The sequence below is a fragment of the Notothenia rossii genome (assembly GCF_949606895.1).
Source record: "Notothenia rossii genome assembly, chromosome: 4".
Classification (NCBI taxonomy): Eukaryota; Metazoa; Chordata; class Actinopteri; order Perciformes; family Nototheniidae; genus Notothenia; species Notothenia rossii.
Window position 1 is genome coordinate 30,034,844 of NC_136902.1, and position 20,001 is coordinate 30,054,844.

Below are 20,001 nucleotides of genomic sequence, written 5' to 3' on the forward strand. Positions count from 1 at the left end.
TTCCTAGTGGCTTCTCCTTCATGTTAAGAGTAGTACAATTGGGTTTATTCCAAGATTATTTTAAGGTGAACCAAGATTTTTGTTTAAGTACGGCAATGGTACAAGTGGTAGTAAAATCCACGATACATTGTGCAGTTGTAAAATATAATGCAAGACACTGTGTGTGATATACAGTATTACTTCCAGCCCTCTGTGTGTTATTCTTCAATTACTGCACGCCACATTGTGGATTATCCCTTACATGAAGGCATGAGGCAACTATGCAATGTAATATGCTGTTTAAATGCATTATGCAGTAGTCTACATTATAATACATCATACACATGGGATTGACAGAAAGTGTTACCCTGTTTCATTTTACTCTTCACAAGAAAACGTTGTTCGTTTGTCTCGGATACTTTTGCTCTGTCCCTGTTTTGGAAATAATTGGCCTGTGGTATTGTAGTTCAAGCTAAGCTTAAAAGTATAACATATTTATATAGACGTTTGAGGACCATAAAAGGCATTTCTAGTCATGACACTCCCTCCGAGAGTCAGCAGTGCAGTGCTTGCAGAACTTAGTTTGATGATATGTGCTGTTATAAATGCACATCATATTGATATTTAACACAAGTAGAGGTCCATATATTTGTTGTTACTAATCTGCCACTGACCTGCTGAATTTGACTTCATTAAAGTGTCTCAAATCAAAAAGGGACAATTCATTCACGGTGAGTTCAAACCAGAGAAGCAAACATGAAATCAAAGGTGTGGGATCAGGTGGAAATTGCCATTTTCTTACAACACAAACCAATGTTGACCTGAAAAACCCTCTCACATACACACTCACAAACTAAATACATACTCTGCAGCTCTCGGGAGCGGACGCTCTCTTTATATCCTCAAATGCATACATTAAGATGGAGATGTACATAATGTTTTAGTACAAAGAAAAGGAAAAGAAAAACAGGGTGACGACATACTGACAAACACCAGTAAAATATTATGCAATCTATTGTTATCTTTGGAAGTCTAACAGATATATTGTTTTACTTTAGGATGTACATTAATCTTCATACACATTATAGTATTGCGTTTTATTTTGAGAGATGTCTTACTGGTGTTCATGTTATTGTGTCCACCTCTTGCAGAAGAATGCCTCTTGTGCTCCTGAGATGAGACCCACAGAACATAAAACACATTAATTGAATCTCTATATATATATTTACACAAATCCTTTCAAGTATATCAGGCATCTGAAACCAGCAAATAGCACGTCCAGCTGGCCAAAACATTTCATATCAAAATATAGTCAATTTAGACAAGGATTCTGAATACATTTAATCACGCATGAATTGATTTTAATTACAGAATTTAATTTGTGTGACATACTGCAGCCCTTTCCCTAGTTTCAATTATATCCCCCCCCCCCATCATAAATATCTCTATGTACTAAAGAAACACACAAAAAAAAGACACAAAATAAAGTCAAACACAGGATTCAACCTTGAACATTCAAATGAGATCCAGAATCTGTAAAATCACACATTGTTCTCCGGCCAGATGGTGAGCTCTGGACTGGGCGTGTCCCAAAAATATACAAGAGTATGAATAATGCATTGGATACGACTTATTTAACAGTGTTCCTCTGGATGTGCACGCAGACTCACACATACATATTCACACATTGAGAGATGCAAACATGCACACACGCAGGTTTAGACCATTAAAACGAGCCAGGGGTCCACATCTGCTGAATGCTCCCGGTGGTGTGTGTCCAGGATGTGTGAGGTTCATTGACAAAAACTACTATTCTACTCTATGTTGGCACCACATAAAAAACACAAGTTATACGCTAAGTTGTCCAAAATGTCCACATTTGGCACTCAAGACAGTCAACTCATCTCCGTCGTCTCTTCTGGGACATTCCAATAGACTTTGTTCCGTGATGTGTGTATGCAGTGCAAAGTCTTACCCAGCTAAATGAGTGAGAGAATCCAGTGGGCAATACAGTCTGGCTCAACCTCATAAAAGTGTCTTTAGCAGCAAGCTGTCATTGACAAAACTTGGCTGGAATATAACACTGGACGGCTTCGTATCGAGATAGTTAATAAGAAGAAGGGGCCGACTTCTGAAAGACCTTCTGAAAGGTCCAGATCAAGCCACAAAGGTACGAAAAATCTTCAAGGAGGCGTCCCCTGCAGATCTAATGTTGGATATCAAGGGCAACAAAAAGTCAATGTAATGAATGAGTCAATTATTCCACGTCCCGTTGATGAAAGTTCCTCACAGGGATTTTGTTCTATGACGTGTCCAAGGGTTCGCGGTGAAGATTCAAAGCCGATGGTGTACCATGCCTCTCACTGGAGACTTCTCAGAATTCTCAGAAATATCTGCTAGTTTTTTAATACATATTTGTTTTTACTGAAGGTTAAAACCTGTTGTAAAGTTTGAGAGTCTCATATGAGAATGGACACAATGTTCTGATTTAGTGATTGGCCTCAGTATTTTTTGTAGCAGGATGCCGATGACCCTGCAGAACAATGGAGAAAAAAGACAATAATGAGATTAAATAATGTTTTGTAAAGTTGTTTACACAATTGTACATTTTTTTACATCTGAACAATGACTGGTAATTTTTATGTAAAAGTCACGATAGGTATCTTAGCAAGTCAAACTTAGGTAACACTTTCCGTAGCATAACTCTGAATTGAAAACCACCACATAAGGTAACGTGATTGCTACTGCGACGCAAAACAAGGTGAAATATGCACCGAGATCTAATGCACTCTAGCCTGTGGGAGACACTTTATCATTTCTTATTAAAAAAAAGACAATGATTCACTGTAATAAAGTCTGTTTGCGAGTTGTTTTGTAGACGTCGATTGCCTAACTGCACCTGTTTTGTTACATTACCGTCAGATCCAGGAAGCGCTTCCTCTTGTTTTTTAAATCAAAAATAAATTCAATTTAATAAACCATGAAACACTGAAGGAGCCAATTTGAAGCTGTTGAGGATACTATTATCTTTTTTTTACCCTCACTATGCAGGATGAGAAAACACAACATCAACACAGTAATAACCAGCCCAGCACCCCCTCTTTATATTTTCAATTTTCATCTGCAAAACTCTTTACAGACAGCATGTTTGCTAATTAAGAATTAAATGAGAGCCTTGTGATTCTCTGCTTGCGCACTGTTGGAGATTATAAAACAAGCAGAACTTTATCTAATAAATGCATAAATTAATGACAAATATTATGAAGAGCTTCACTGAGGGAAGGTTGTACGCCATTAACACTCTTGAAGGTCATTCATTTAGACTTCAGCCACAAAACAGCTTTTTAAATCCAGCGGTGATGAGAGCATAAACTCTTTTCTTCCTTGATATTCGTTTTTGGTCTCACCGCTGTTTGTTGGATTGCCAGTTGCAGTTGAAGTGCCAAATAGGGAGCTAGTGTTGCGCCCCTTTCTCTAGGGTCCGAAATACATTTGCATAATGGACATATATCTGATTGACAAAAAGCCATGACTTAAACAGATGTATAAAACAAGCAATTCCACATATCGCAAGTCTGAAAATGGCTTTATTTGACTTTCCTTATCGCAAATGTTATGAATGATTCTGCAACAGGATTGGTCTATACCTGTATGTGTTACTGGGTTCCTTTCCACATGGAATACATTTCACCTCCAATGAAATCCTGAAGCTAATGACTTAATCTAACCAATCTTTTGATCAAGAAAGCCATTTGAATGATAATAGAACTTTGCCATGAATATGTTATATGGATAAATCCATAAATGTTAATCCATAAATGATTCACGGTGACAGTGGACAAATGTGACACCCAGGACTGCCCATATAAATCATTCAGACACTTAAATATGAGTTGGCAAATCCACACAGAATTGCGTAAATTCCCAGGGCTGGCAAATAAATATTTATGACGCCCCCAATTCCCCCTTTCTCCCTGTCCTTGGTAATTGTGCGTGATTCATTTTGTTTTCTCGGTGGAAGAGGGAAAATCAATCTCAGAGTATTGGCTAGGAGACATATAGCATGCAGATTCCCAATGCCTGTGGTTTCGCAGTATATAAAAAGCTTAACAGATACTCAGTCAATGTTTTTGGGAGGGGAATTTAGTTTCATCTATAGATTTCCTTGTTTTTTAGAGAACAGATTGTTTGTGGAAGTTGCCTGAAAAGCGAGCCAGAATCTAGATTACCTGCCGACTTTTAGTATTGACTTCTGCAGACACACACATCTTAGGACTTTGTTGGAATTGGCATATACAGTTGAAGAGGATTCTTAAAAGGCTCCTTCTTGTGGTTTTTGCTTTTGTGAAGGATGCTCCAGTTCAAATCCGTTTTCTACCTTTGTCCTGAAAGAAAGCCTAGACACTTAAAGTAACCTCTCCCTTTGATGTTAGCACAGTGGGGCTTTTTACTTTCCATCCTTACGCATTTGAAAACGCTCAACAACCCCCTTTGATTTACTTTTTTTGACTTTGCCATCATCAAAGTTACGACATCCTGAGAAACTTGTCTTCTCCATTTCCTGGATGATCTTTATTTGAGCTCAGCAGTACTGCGATATACATAACATCAACACACACTAATGGCTGACTCATTCCAGGTCAGAGCTACACTGAACATGTATACAACTTGCAATTTAGGCATGGCTTCTGCATTCTCCCTTAAGAGTCATTATTTCAGGGTTCTATGCGATATTACAATCAAAAATGTCTTCGGTGGCTTGTAGCCTATGTCAAAGTGAGGGTTATACACTTTTTATGCAAATGAAAGAACAGAATGGGAAAAAAGTATGTACTTGCCGTGTTCTCTACATCCTACGACGGCTCCTTGGGCAAAGGCTGCAAGAGAGAAGTACAAGGTCAGCATCGGAGGAACAGAGGGTCAGCCTTCACTAACGTTTGTTCAACTTTGCCTCAGTGTACTGGCCTTGGATGCAGAGCAGCATATGTCAGTTCAAAACCATAGGTGGCCTGTCTTCCAATTATATCTAAGGCGAGGCGATGGAAACTGAAGGTTATTTTGTTCCCTTCCCAGTTTTATGATCTCTGAGGACGGCGCTTCTCTCCCCGACCAGAAAATATGAGCGAGTAATGGCCACCTCCTCATCCACGTTAACGACTGAGAGACCTTTTATTTTCTTCCATCAACGCCATCACATGGACAGAACATTTTTATCACATTAGCTGTATGGCAGGGTGATACACAGTGTTCCACTTTGTTTCTCTGTGAACAATAACTTCTTGCCTCCTACATTCATCTGTAGAACACGTGAAAGCGCATTGTTTTCCCCCTGAGCGGAGGAAGAGAAACAACTCCCTTGCCTTCTTAATATTGGTGAATGAGCCACTTTTGTGTAGATAATGACTCGGCTAATCATAATCACGAACCTAATGGTCTGTTTAGCCAATCAGTGGAGGTAAGGCGAGACGGCTGTCTGGGCTGCACATTGGCATTCCCAGCAGCCCCTGCTCTCTGTGCCAGGCTGTGCGCTGCATGCGAGCTGTACTTGGTATTCTGCGCCCTTCCCCCCCCCCCCCCCTCCCCTCCGGCCTGCCGTCCCCCGATCTGTCGCTCTGAAATTCAGTCCTTCTGAGGAGGCGCTGATCCATCTCACCTCTCCGGCAGCATGTCATCTAAATGCTAAGTACTTCCACTGCATCTTTAAATCAAAACAAGAAAAGAAATGAGTGCGGGGGGCCAGCGCTTGGAAGGGATAAAAGCCTATAAGGGCACAATGGAATGTGCCGAGCAAACTCTTAGCTTTTTGATTACATTCATTTTCAAGAGAGAGGAAATGTGGGAGAGGAGAAACTGGACGAGATGGAATGCATATCAGGAACCCAGAGACCTTGTTATCCTTTCAAATGTACATGGGAAAATAAGTGAAAATAGATCTTGACACACCCACCCCGAAGGTTTGTTCAAAGAAAATAGTATGTTGTTTGATTTCTCTCCAAAAACCATCATGATCCACCTGATGTGCTCCCACGATAAGGCCCCCACCCCTCTTCTAGACTCCTGGGCTCAGTTTGTGTCTTTGCTATCGATCGGAGGGATTCTTGAAGTCGGAGCAGAGTGCTGAGGCGGCAGGAGCGGCCAGCACTATTAACTGCTCCTACTAATTAAAAGGGTAACAAGGTGAGTTCGGCCTGAGGGGGGAGCCGGGTGGAGACGGAGCCCACTGTTAGCCTGCCATGCACAGCGGTAAACAGTGCCTCTGGTGTTTACAAGACAGGAAGCCAAGGACATTGAAGACATATTCATCTCCCGCTGGCACGAGGGATTGGGGAGATCCACAGATAAAGGAGAGGGAGAGTGGAGCACACTAATAAGCACATGGCTAATTGCTCATGTTGCAGAGAAATTGAAACATTTGGACCTCGTCTGTGGGCTCAGGGTGCCTCGTTTCATCGCCCACTTGTAAACAATGAGCACTGTGCATGAATGATAAAGTTTGCTCAGTTCAAATGAGGTGCGCAGCTTGGATCTTTGAGAGAGTGCCAGTGGAGATTGCCAACAAATATTAAGGGATTCAATTAACTTCCTTCCTTATCATCAATACAGCATATTTTAGGATCAAAGTATTTTTTAAGATACAGTATGCCTCAAATTACATAAATAAAAACCTCAGCCAAGGTAGCATTACAAACGTCTGTGGGGCCGGGAGGGCCAGCCACAGAGAGAACAGCATGTTTGCTCGTTGCTCAGGGGGAAACAAAGGAGAGATATTTAGTGATACTTTAAAATGCAAAACCCTCACCAGCAGCCCACCTATAGAGACAGGCATAGTTCCAGGACTGCAGTAACTAAAAATCTCTCCCCCAGGTCTCTCCTAACAAGTGGGCTCCTGCGCGGGCTTTTGTCAGCTTCATCAACGTGAGGCACATCGAGGCCCCGGTCATTACCAGCCACTGTTGTTATTAGGCTAACAAGCACAGCTCCGGCTTGCTGAAGACCCCGAAGGGGGGGGGGGGGGGGGGGGGCATCATGCACCGAGCATGTCTTACAAGCACAAGTAGCTCAGAGGAGCAAAAACAACTTTAGTTACAAATCATAGGGTCGTATCTGCTGCTTTTTAAGGAGCCCGCTAGAGGAACAAAACAGTGTTCAAAATAATGATGCTTTATTGAAGTAAAAGAAAACACCCACAGCACACAGTGACCCAGGGGATAAGCATTCATGACCTGTGTGAAACTAAATATAATGTATGTGTTTATAAAAAGAGCCAATGACCTTACCTTTATAGCTCAAGTTAAATGAATGACTGTACTTATTTCAACCTTAATCATGATCTCTTTTCTAACAATAACAGGGGATTAGATTGCTGCCTAAAAAGGCTAGAGGTGATAGCTGTGTGAAAAGGTATACATTGGTAATATATCGGAATGTAGTGCAGCTTTAAATATAAGACATGTATCATTTTCGTTCTGTTTAGGATGTTTTTGTTTCAGACTAACATTAGTTTGCAATCATGTCTATGCAGTTTGAATATCAAAAAGCAGGCTCTTAAAAAAAACACATTTGTCTGCAAATGTTATTGTTGCTGCTGCATGATGATGCATGTTAAGTGCAGACTAAATCCAAAAAGCATAATTGAGCTTCCCTAAAAAACAACTTCACTTTGACAATAACAAATCTATGACAACTTGATGTTCATTGAACAACATAAATCAAACAAGTGGCACAAATCTGCTTCTTGATTTTTGTACCAACAGAAAATAATGGAAAAGATAATATGCCTAGAATGCAGAGAAACGCTACCAATCAAATGTGAAAAAAACAGTGGGATAGTTTTTTCAAATGGTTAGCTGTAATGTAAAGTGTAAATGATTGGTGGCAAAAATCATACATTATCCCTGCTATTGTCATTTTAAATTAAACTGTTATCAGCAACATGTCAATAAATATGCAAAATGCAATGCTCATTATGCAGAGTATATATGTATTATATTATAAGCATACAATTATATATAGCTTTATATCGCTGGATATATACAGTATGTTTTTAGAGTGACAGCGGCATCATAAATGGGACAAAAAGGCAGGTGGTGGCTGGCTGGATTGAAGGTAGCAGTACTAAACAATGGAAAGGGACGATGTTGAGCATGTTCGAATGTGTCCAATCCATTGACAGGCTTCCTGCATTATACAGGGTACAAGAAACGTGGCCTATGGCTCTGACGATTTCCCACTAGGCGAAGCTCTGGAGACGAGCATTGTGCGGGGTAAAACTCACATGGCAGTTCGAAGCCTGCCAATGACAGAACTTCAGAAAAGGGAGCGGGGGAAAGTGACAGCAGAAGGTACCGCGTTCACTGGGTCTCAGACACAGAGGCGAAAAAGGTGGAGGAAGGCAAGCTGAAGAAAAAAGTATTTGAATAGATGATGGCAGGAAACAAAAACAATATGTTGCTTCTTTTATGTGCTGCGAATGAGCCCCAGAGGAAGACACTGTAAATCACTAGGCTCCATGCATGTAACACCTACTGTATGATAACACCAATGAAAACAGGGGAAGCTGGATTTTCCCTCTTTCTCAACATCTCTATCTTTCAATACATTTTCTGCATCAGTCCACAAGCTATCACCCCAAGACGGATGACCGCGCGGCAGCATCTGACAAACACATGAGCCGAAACCAAATGAGTGCATCCCTCTTTTTTCTGCTTGATAAATAGAAGACCTTTAAATGAAACCGAGTACATTTGCTTATCAGGCGTAACCTCTGTGTCATTCCGGGGTTTGCGTTCGAACGTCAGTCATTTAATAAATGTACATCCAAAGGCGAAGCTACAATATGTTATCCCTGCGGAGCTGGAGAGAGGCTGTCACATGCGATATGACAGGAGCACCGTCAGCGAGTGAAAGCCTGGAGGTGAGCCAGTTCAACATAAACGCTGGACTTGTGCTCTTTTGTCTGATGTATCAGACAGAATGGTGGTGCATTCAAGTCATTACATTAAGAATGAACAAAAATGGAATTCTCAGTTAATTGCAGATTTGCATCTCTCTTCTTGGCTTGAATTTCTTTTATCCCAACATTGATGAAATAGTAATTATAATATAAGAATTGTACTTGCTGGTGCGCAGAATTAAATATTTTCATAAATGAAAGAGTCTGAAAGCCAGCAGAGCATTGAAGGACACTGTGTACAGCGAGCATATCTAATATTTGAAATTGCTCTGGCTTATTTTTTTCCAAATTCATGTTGGAGACGCAAACATTTCTCAGATTTTCAGCTCTCTGCTGTGTTTGAAACAAAACCATTGTAACACTTCCTTTAACTAACTGCCCATTTTTACCTTTTGAACCTTTCCATTCAAGAAATCCTATACTTTAGGTCTCTTGGTATTATGTTGTTCTCGTCTTAATGAATGCTGCTGATCACATTGTCAAATGAGAAGGATTCCACTATCATGGACCCCCTTCATCTAAAGATGGCATCCCAGTGAGAATATAAATGTAAAGAGGTTCAGAAGCCAGCTCTTCAGATACAAGAGCTGTAAGAACAAAAAGCAATGTACATAACCTAACAACATACATTGTAAAGATAAAAGATAAGAGCAAAATCACATACAGGCTAATGCAAATGTGAATTAGGCTGAAAGCCAGAAGGGCACTGAGGGACCTCTTGAGTAATATTGTCATTATGTATTGTTCGCGGGATGAGCTGGAAGGATAATGTAGCTTTGGTGGAATCTGTAAAAAAATTAAATCAGATTAACCTGATTGTCTATTGAAAAAAATGTACAACTGGAGGATTATTTTATCCACGATGATAACAGGTTGTTTTGGCCCTTAAATGGGCATTCAGATATAAATATTTGGGAAAATTAAAAGCTATTTTCTACATTACACACAAATTACACTGTTATTATACCAATATTACACATTATTACACCACTATTTCATAACCTTGTTACACCATTAATTCAACCATATTACACCCATATTATATCCATGTTACAACGTTGTAACACACATAAGAGCCTGTTATTAGACACATGTTAAACCAATGTAACACAAATATTACATCGTTATTACACTGTTATTGTATCCCTCAGGATACAGAAACCTTAAAGGTTAAGAGCTGTGGAGATGTGGCAATATTGGAAATGGGACACCCCCCATAAGCTATACGAAACTTGAAAATAGGCACCTAGACACAAGACAGAAAGTATTTCAAATATACTAACACATCATCAAATAACATTGACAAAATACCCTGAAAACTAAACATAACTAACCTTATAGTTAATCAAAACATGTATTATGTACAAAATGATGTGTGAAATGCCATTTACTGTCACAAATGGGGCCAAATATATTAGGGGGCCGTGCTGGCGCCAGTTATTTAATGAGAGGGGCACATTTAATGCGGGACATTATCTTTGCCTCAATATATAGCACAATCTTTGCTGCAACACAATCACAAATGGTATTATCATACATCGACTCTTCTTTTGGAGGGGGGCCACAGGGAGCTCAATGTTCAAAGGGGTCTGGCCCAGGTTAGCCCCCTCCAAGAACCACCCATGCACACGTGAAGCCTGTATGAACCACTAGTAGTGGATTCATATAACATCGGAGCATTCTTTTACAGAGACTGTTGTAAATTCGCCTTGTTTTCTTTGGTCTGCGTTGTATCGTTTGTGTTTTTTAGTCAGGCACATTTGGGGACAGCTAAGTAGCGCAGCTGCGGGTCCTCGAGCTGTTTACCCATGTGCGTTTGATGACAGGAAATTAATGCGTTCGTGAAGAATGTGAGCATATATGCAGATCTTTAGTGTTGGTAATGTTATGAGATTGTATGCATAGTGTCATGCTGAGTCAGTGTGTTAATTAGTCTATTGATGTCCCGTTTTTATCTGTTATGCTGTTCAGAAATTGAGCTAATGCTACCGCTAGCTAGTTAGCTAAGTTAAGCTATTCAGTGATAGTGTGTGGATGAGATGCTAACTTAGCCTTGATTAGCCATGTGTGTGTTTGCAACGTGTCTAATGTGTTTTAGCATCAATTAGAATTGCTGTTGCTTATTATTAATAACCAGAGTCTGGTTAGTTATTGTAATGTGAACCTTATTTCTATTTCTGTGTATTTTGCAGAAACCATTCAATCATTCTACATTCAGAGAGACAGCAAGCGCATTTCGTGGCATCTGCGGACAGTGGCAAGTACTTCCGGCATCTGCCACGGAGGCCGCTACTCCGTGGTATCTGTGGCAAGTATATGCCACAGATGTGGTATATGTGGCAAGTATATGCCACAGATGCCACAACTTGCCGTGGCAAGTATATGCCACGACTTATATATGCCACAACTTGCCGTGGCAAATATATGCCACAACTTGCCGTGGCAAGTAAATGCCACAAGTTAAGAGTTAAGAGAAGGTTTACGGTATCTGCCACTCGCCTTCCGTGGCAAATGCTGATATTTAAACCCGTATTTATCGCGTAAAATGTCGCTGTTTTGGCATGACTTTATCGGACTGATCTGTACACAAGACTGATGGTCCGATCATATTTTTCAAAAAGATTAAACATGATATGTTCTATAGATTTTACTTGGAGAACGTGGTTTGTTAAAATAAATAAACGTGATATTTTTATGATAATACTCAAGATATATTATTAGTAAGTTGACATAAAGATCTAACATTGTTGACCAGAGGTGGGAAATAGGCTAACTTGTATACTCAAGTACTGTACTTGTGATTTAGAAATAGCCTACTTGTACTTTAGTTGAGTATGTAAATGGTATGTTACGTAGTAGGCTACTTACCCCACTACAATTCAGAGGTAAATTGTGTAATTGTAGCCTACTCCCCTACATTTATTTAATACGCTACCTTTAGTTACTTACTACAGATTCTGATTAATGATGATACATATAATCAAGTCTTAAATCAGACTTTATAGTTACTCCTGGAGTAAATTCACAAGATACCCTACTACAGTATACAAAGTCATTAAAACTAGCTGCACCTTTACCAGCTTTGAGAACACTTTCATGATCAATCATTATAATGAAAACATGTAATATGCACTTTAAGTATATTGTTATGCTAATCATTTTGCGCTTTTACTTGAGTAACATTTTAATGCATGACTTTTAATTGTAACAGAGTGTTCCAACATTTAGGTTGGCTACTTCTACTTTTACTTCACACTAGAACCGCCAGGGGTCGCTGTATAGCCTACCTAAAACCACCAACGTGTCAAATGAACGAATGCATTGATTTTCAAGGTACAATGTTATTTAATTTATCATACTAGAACACAATGAGTGTTGCCACGACTCGCCGTGGCGTGTGCCTTGGCATTTGTGGCATCTCCCACAGAGGCCACACTACTCTGTGGCATCAGTGGGAAGTATACGCCACAGATGCCACAACTTGCCGTGGCAAGTATATGCCACAACTTGCCGTGGCAAGCATATGCCACAACTTGCCGTGGCAAGTATATGCCACAACTTGCCGTGGCATTTGCGCATGCTGAACGGGAGTTGCCACAAGATGCCAGAGTTAAGAGAAGTTTTACGGTAGCTGCCACTCGCCTTCCGTGGCAAATGCTGATATTTAAACTCGTATTTATCGTGTAAAATGTCGCTGTTTAGGCATGACTTTATCGGACTGATCTGTACACAGGACTGATGTGCGATCTCTATTTTTCAAAAAGATAATAAATTATCATTTATATTCAATTTTACTTGGAATAGCCTACGTGGTTTGCTAAAATAAGCAAGCGTGCTATATCTATGATAGTAGGCTAAACATAGGCCTATATTGTAATAAAAAAAGAAATATTGGCAAGTGAGCGTTGCAACGCAAGCCCTTGGCAATTGTCGCTTCTTGAGGGGAGTTTCCACTGCTTGCTACGATAACCATGTGTATTGTTCCTAGTAAAGACAAATAGTTAAAAAATAAATATCTGTATTGACACAGCAACGTGTACAATGGTGTTATTAGACTTGGCTAAAGACTTAGGGCAGCTGTAACTGATTGCAGTTGCCACTGCTAGTGAGATGCTAAGATTTATATTTTATAAATGAGGCAAAGGACAGTTATATTTGATTGTACACATGTATAAATGTGTTATTTTAAATCCAGGCATATGTACTTAATTTGTATTATTTTCATTGTTAATAAACAGATTAATGTCATTGTATCTGTTTTGTTGTTTAATATTTTCATTCTGATTGAACATTTTTATTTAAATGCTTCAGATTATTCTTATTAGATATTGATATCAGTGGATCTAAACAAACCATGTTATTCCGTTAAGACAATCATGACAGTATATTACAAATCAAGACACAATGCATGCTTTTTTATCCACCCTTTTATTGCGTTTTGAAACTGGCGAACAATTTATATTGTTCGAGTTCTTGACAGAACGCTGAGTCGTGGGGTAAGCCTACTACGTAACATACCATTTACATACTCAACTAAAGCACAAGTAGGCTATTTCTAAATCACAAGTACAGTAGGCTACTTGAGTATACAAGTTAGCCTATGTCCCACCTCTGGTCAACAATGTTAGATCTTTATGTCAACTTACTAATAATATATCTTGAGTATTATCATACAAATAGCACGTTTATTTATTTTAACAAACCACGTTCTCCAAGTAAAATCTATAGAACATATACAGTAATGTTTAATCTTTTTGAAAAATAGAGATCGGACCATCAGTAACAGATCATCAGTCTTGTGTACAGATCAGTCCGATAAAGTCATGCCAAAACAGCGACATTTTACGCGATAAATACGGGTTTAAATATCAGCATTTGCCACGGAAGGCGAGTGGCAGCTACCGTAAACCTTCTCTTAACTCTTAACTTGTGGCATTTACTTGCCACGGCAAGTTGTGACATATACTTGCTACGGCAAGTTGTGGCATATCTAAGTTGTGGCATATACTTGCCACGGCAAGTTGTGGCATGGTTTTGGCATATACTTGCCACGGCAAGTTGTGGCATCTGTGGCATATACTTGCCACAGATACCACGGAGTAGCGGCCTCTGTGGCAGATGCCGGAAGTACTTGCCACTGCCTGCAGATGCCACGAAATGAGCCAGGCCCTACTGTACATTCATTCATCAATCTCCATTCAACCATTAATTCATCATTCAATACTGCTACAGCTGTTGTAAGAAGCATTCAAGCTGAAATAAAGTCCAAAGACTGTATTTCCTGTCTCCGCGTCTACTCTCTAACCGGAGTGCTGTTTTTGGATGAAGCGGCTCCGTCACAAACATCACACAACATAAGATTCCCCAATAGAGACAGAGCAGCGAAGTTAATATTTCAGCATAGCAAAGGTTCTCTGTTCCTGGTTCACTTATATTGTATTTGGTCTAAACTGCTTGTGTTGCATCAGCAGCATACTGTATGAGCAATATGTATGAGAATTGCGATAGTTCTCGCATCATATTTAGCAGCATATTGAAAAAGCTATATATACTTCTGTTTGGCAGATACAGTGCAGATACATCATTTACACTAATGACTCCAAGCCAACCAGAAACCGTCTTCTGCGCTGTCCAACTGATCTATTGTTTTCAAGGACATGCACGCACGCACACAAACACACACCCACACAAACACACACACACACACACACACACACACACACACAGCCGACAGAGCCTGCGAGTGTGTAGCCTGCGAGGAGCGAGCTCATTAGAAGTCTGTCTCTGGTCAGATGGGTTGCCAGCACGGCAGTGACCATGGCGACACAAGACTTGGCTGGTCTGCTTGTTTGTCGTAGACATTGAAGCCTTTATAATGGAGGTGCTAGCGAGAGTTACATAACCACACTGTGGAGCTTTCTCACCTCTTATGAAAGAGGTGAGAAACATTTCATAACTCCTTCATAATGGGACAGGAACATTTGTGTTGTCCTAAATCAACATTTTCTGTTTGTTTGACCCGTCTGCTTCAAAATGTCTTTCTTTTTTAAACTTTTATATTGTATTCATTGTCTTAACATGTACTTTGCTCCAAACACAAAACTCATGCCAAATAGTACTCCCTTAATCAGATTTGCTTTTTGCTTGCTTCACATTTTCTTTCCACTTTTTTTTCCTTCTCAGAAAAGGTACTGCTTTAACATCTTATTTTTTTGTACAAATCAAGATTTGTTGTCATATGGCATCCTTTCAAATGGCCTACACACACCGCTAGCTCTTCACCCTGGCTGATGATTGAACAAAGAGCACATAGCTGGAGGAGGGCCTGCAGAGCAAAACAATAAATAAATGGTGGAAGTCTTTCTGACCTACTGGGTCCGGTGTGTGTATACATCTGTATCTGTGTTTTTTTATTTCACAACTCTGCTCAAAAACTGTTCTGTTTCTTTCTCTCCAGGCCACACACTAGCTGAGCATTTGTTGTGTGGGAGTAGGAAGATTTATTTCCTGGCTGCAACTGTTTAGTGTTGTCTGAAGGATAGCGCGCATATGAAACAGCAGTCTGAATATAATCAAATAAAGTGCTTATACTTTTGAAAATCTTGCTCGCCTGAACTGCCCTGAACTCAGTCTGTCTGTCTTGTCAATTTTCCACCTCGCGGCCATTTCCACCCACCGTACATTGACACACACACACACACACACACACACACACACACACACACACACACACACACACACACACACACACACACACACACACCCACCCACCCAACTGTGCTCTTGTGTAACCTAAACATTCACATCCACACCCCCTCCTGTCAAGTGTATGAAACCAACCTCATAACATCCCCGCCCCTCCCGGATTGAGCTTTCCACCTCGGAGAATATCATATGTAGACCTTTCAGCGGCTCACTAGTGAAGACAAATTGCCCGCTTGTTTGGGGGGGGGGGGGGGGCCTCTAGAAAGTGATTCATATTAATGGCTAGCTGGCATCCGAGAGCGGGTTGCATATGCAAACTCCATTAGCAGGTTAGGCTGGAGTGTGTGACCTGGCAGTGCCATCGTGAGCTGCACACACAGATGAGGTGGTTTGGGGGGAGGGGCGGTTTGTTGAGGAAGAGTTGCAGGTGGAAAAGGACTACAGTGGGTTTATTTGTTTGGTGGAGTGAGATGAGGTAAATCTACTGGTTGGTGTTTCTATTAAGACATTTGTTATAATATTCTGCAAGCAAGCCACTACAGGCAAACACAGCAATGTTTTGAATGCACTGGTCATTTTAGAGAGTTTAGGCTATTCCGCATTCATAACGAAACATTTTGAAAGCTAACAAATATATAGCTGGCATGTCTATATGATAATGTAAACGTTTGATTGAGGTAGCTTGAACCTCTATACACAATATATGAACAAAAAGCAGGTGTATCCATAGGCGTTTTTATATATGAACGGTCTTCCTCATCCTCCATGTAAAAAAACAAGCTTATAGCTTGACTCACGTTCAGAGTTCTCTTCATCATTAGGTACTCAAATATTAGTTTTATCTTCAAAAATGTGGATTCCTTCTCGCTACGTTGTGGATCAGGAGTTGATCAGGGATTTCTACAGGCAACATCCTAATCTGCCTGGGCCGTCAGGAGACGTCCCTAAAGGGGGGGGGGGTAATGTTGTGACACGACAGATATGTTAGGTTTAGTTATGTTTTTACTCTAGTTTTGTGTTTTTGATCCTGTTTTTATTTTGAAAGTAATCTTTCCTCTCATTCCAGATCCCACATTTCCTGCCTTTGTGTGTTTCCCGCCCTTGAGATTGCATGGCCCTGCCCTGATTGTTTTCACCTGTGCCCATCCCCCTCACTTATATATAGCCCTGGTGTCTCTTTGTTCCTTTGTCAGTTTGTTATGTTTCATGTCGTGAGATCCTGGGCCTTTTTGACTCCTGATACCTACCTTGAGATTTAGACCTTTTGCCAAGTCAGTTGTTGTGTTGCTGTACAACTTAGCTTTGGCTATTTAACTGCTTTCTATTTTTTGAAATTACGATTTAAGTTTTGTTATTGAAGAACATTATATTTTTGGACAACTGTCTTCAAGTCCTGCTTTTGGGTCTTACGTCCTGTGTCTCGGTCCATAACAGCCGCATAAAATGAAGTCTGTGATGATGGAAAAAAGGTCATGGGGCTGTTCAAATCAGAGGGTTTCATCCCATTGCTGGCATGACTGTGCTTCATCAAAATCATGGAAATCTGCCTATTTGATTTTTTGATTCCTGGTGTGCAAAGTTTGTGTTTATGGCCTGAGGGTGGCTGGCTCATGCTGTCTCTGAAATGCAAAGAGTTTCTCGTCTGAGGAGAAAAAACAGCGCTTGGCAAATCTCATGGCAGCCTGTCTTTTACATTTTTATATTTCCTATAACATTTTAGACTAGGTCACTAGAGGGGGTCAACAACAACACTGAATCACCCTTAAAAAGGAGTGTGAACATTTAAAGAAAATGTAATGGAAACTAGTTGTTTTCAAGATGTATGAGTCAGCGTTCGAGCGATAGAATTACTAACAAAGAACTGCTAACAGAGCACTTATATACTAATAAAGGACTGACTTATCTATAGCCAGTTGAGTAGCACTTGAAATGTTTGGCTCTCTGAAACCTGATGTACTTATATGATTCTGTTTTCTTCAAGGTTGTATCTTCCTGGTCGAATGTACTTATTGTAAGTCGCTTTGGATAAAAGAGTCAGCTAAATACAATGTAATGTAATGCATTAAAAATCACCTATTTGGCTTTTTTGGGGTTTTCCCTTTCCTGTGTGTTATATAGGTTTTTGTGCATGTAAATCAGGGATGGGCAAATGGCGGCCCGGGGGCCCCACCTCCTCTTTTTGCGGCCCTCAGATTAATTTATAAACAACATATTTAATAAAAATAATAATAATTATTATTTATTTTTTTACTTGTAGTACTGATACCGTCCACTAGACTCTTGGTTACGTCGCGAGCTGCGTACAGACGAAAAAACAAAACCAAAACTTTGTTTATTTGAAAAGATGAAACAAACTGTCACGGACCCTGCCGTGTTATCAGTATACGCTTTTCATACATAGTTTCTGCGGGAGGGAGGGGGAGAGGCGCTGAGGAACAGCAGAGTGCTGGTTGAGGTGCCTATGTTGACATTTCCCTTATTGTGCGTCAGGAGAGACAGGCTACAAGTGTCTTAGGTTCAAGTTAGACAACTAACGTCTGGGTTAGTGTTCATGATGACTTCATGTTTTTGTCATCTTAATGGTTAATCTTAATGCACACACAGTTTCCGTGCTTTCCAATGGTTTTAAAATGTTTTTATTTCCCTGTTAAATAACCTGTTCAATAAAAACATGCCACTTGTAAACATTAAATACAATTTCCGTGAACTGATATTTGTTTAGTGAGCTTATTAGAGGATGTTCCCTGAAAGATTCTAAAATGTCAATGAACATGGGCAACTTGGATGGTGGTGGGGGCCACATAATGTATGTACTGGCCACTAGGGGGCTGCAGCTTCACTTGGAACACACACACACACAAATTCCATGTATTGTATGTAATTATTAACAAATTAAGAAAAGCGTATAGTAATCATAGATAACACGGCAGGGTCCGTGACAGTTTGTTTTCATCTGATTTCAAATAAACAAAGTCTTGGTTTTCAGAATATTAAACTTGTTTCGCCAAATTCAGATGATAAATACAACTTTGAAGCTTGTAATGGCATAATTATAAGCGGTAACTTAACGTCACATCAGGCATAACTGCCGTTTTTTTCTTGTGAGTGTTTCCCGGGAAACAAACACAATACACACAAACGCGTCACAGATTATTTCGCGGTATTTGGCTGCCTAACGAAATCATGTACGCAGCTCGCGACGTAACTAGGAGTCTAGTGGACGGTATCAGTACTACAGTACTTTTATTATTAATTACGTTGTCTATAAATTAATCTGAGGGCTGCAAAAAGAGGCCGCCATTTACCCATCCCTGCACTGGAAGATACATACAGTATAAAACCATGGCTGCTACATTAGGAAATGCTGTTTGTACAAGCAAATCTTTTCATCTCTCTTCTTATACTAAATAATATGTTCAGATGTTTTCAAAGTCTGAACTTCTTTTAACTTGATGTCTACTGTTTCATTTTTTCCAGCTGAACTTTCAAAAATGTATACTTTTTAATGGATTTTATACCTGAATTAGCTTGGGAAAGACAAGGTGTTAACATGAGTAGGCGACATCCTTTTTTTTCACTTGATCAACGTCTCATTGTCAGGTTGGAGCTTTAGGTTGTGAGCATTAATTAAGCTGCCAGTCAATAACTGATTTTAATTAGGATATGTTTAGTTACATTACAATTATTGAAAGCTTAAGTTAAACAACAAAATTGTAATTTGTTCATTAGTAAATCACCTCATGAAAAGTGGAATTATAGTAAAAAGCATTCTTGCCTGCCTCCACAGTTAAGGAAGATAAAAACATAGAACAGTCTTGATGAATTTAAGTAAGCAGGGGCCAGAATATCAACAGCACAAGAATGATCATTTTGTGGGTAAGAATTTGTTTCAATAGATGTTATAAGCCATAATTTATTACTGGATTTATATTTGATAATAAGCTATTGCATCCTATGTTTAATTGATAATAGCAGTATAATATGTTATATTAGATGCATGGTCTACTATCAAGTACATTTTGTCCGTTTATTTCAGTGTCAAACTCAACCTACGTCAATCCTACTCGCAGCTGCATGAATAATGAGTGCAGCCACTATCAGCTTTCACAGGCGCATATAGTCACAAAGAATACTCCTATATAATAGGATTATGAACATGTGAAGGAAAATTCTCTCACAATTAAAACTCCCTCTGTATGCTCAGACACTTGCACAGAGGTTGGCCAGTGTCTGAGATTCAGCCTGGCCCTCTATCCCGATCCCTCTCTTCTCGCCACGCTGAAGCCGATCAATACATTTTATAGATTTCTCATTTTCATTTATCTTCCACAATGTGCTTTCCTCCCATTTCAGGTTTTACAACA

General features: G+C 39.8%; 1 protein-coding gene across 2 annotated transcripts in view; it reads right to left on the reverse strand.

The window, feature by feature from the left end:
* Window positions 1–846: 846 nt before the first annotated feature.
* The window catches only part of tafa5l (TAFA chemokine like family member 5, like), a 62,763-nt gene continuing 43,608 nt past the window's right edge, over window positions 847–20,001 (reverse strand). The window contains exons 4-5 of one of the 2 annotated variants that reach the window (XM_079678179.1): window positions 4,814–4,856; window positions 847–2,512 (exon numbers count right to left, since the gene is read on the reverse strand). In XM_079678179.1, the coding sequence (XP_079534305.1) occupies window positions 4,833–4,856 (24 nt within the window). In that variant the 3' untranslated portion in view covers window positions 847–2,512; window positions 4,814–4,832. The remainder of the gene's footprint in view (window positions 2,513–4,813; window positions 4,857–20,001) is intronic. The other variant, XM_079678178.1, reaches the window with a different exon arrangement.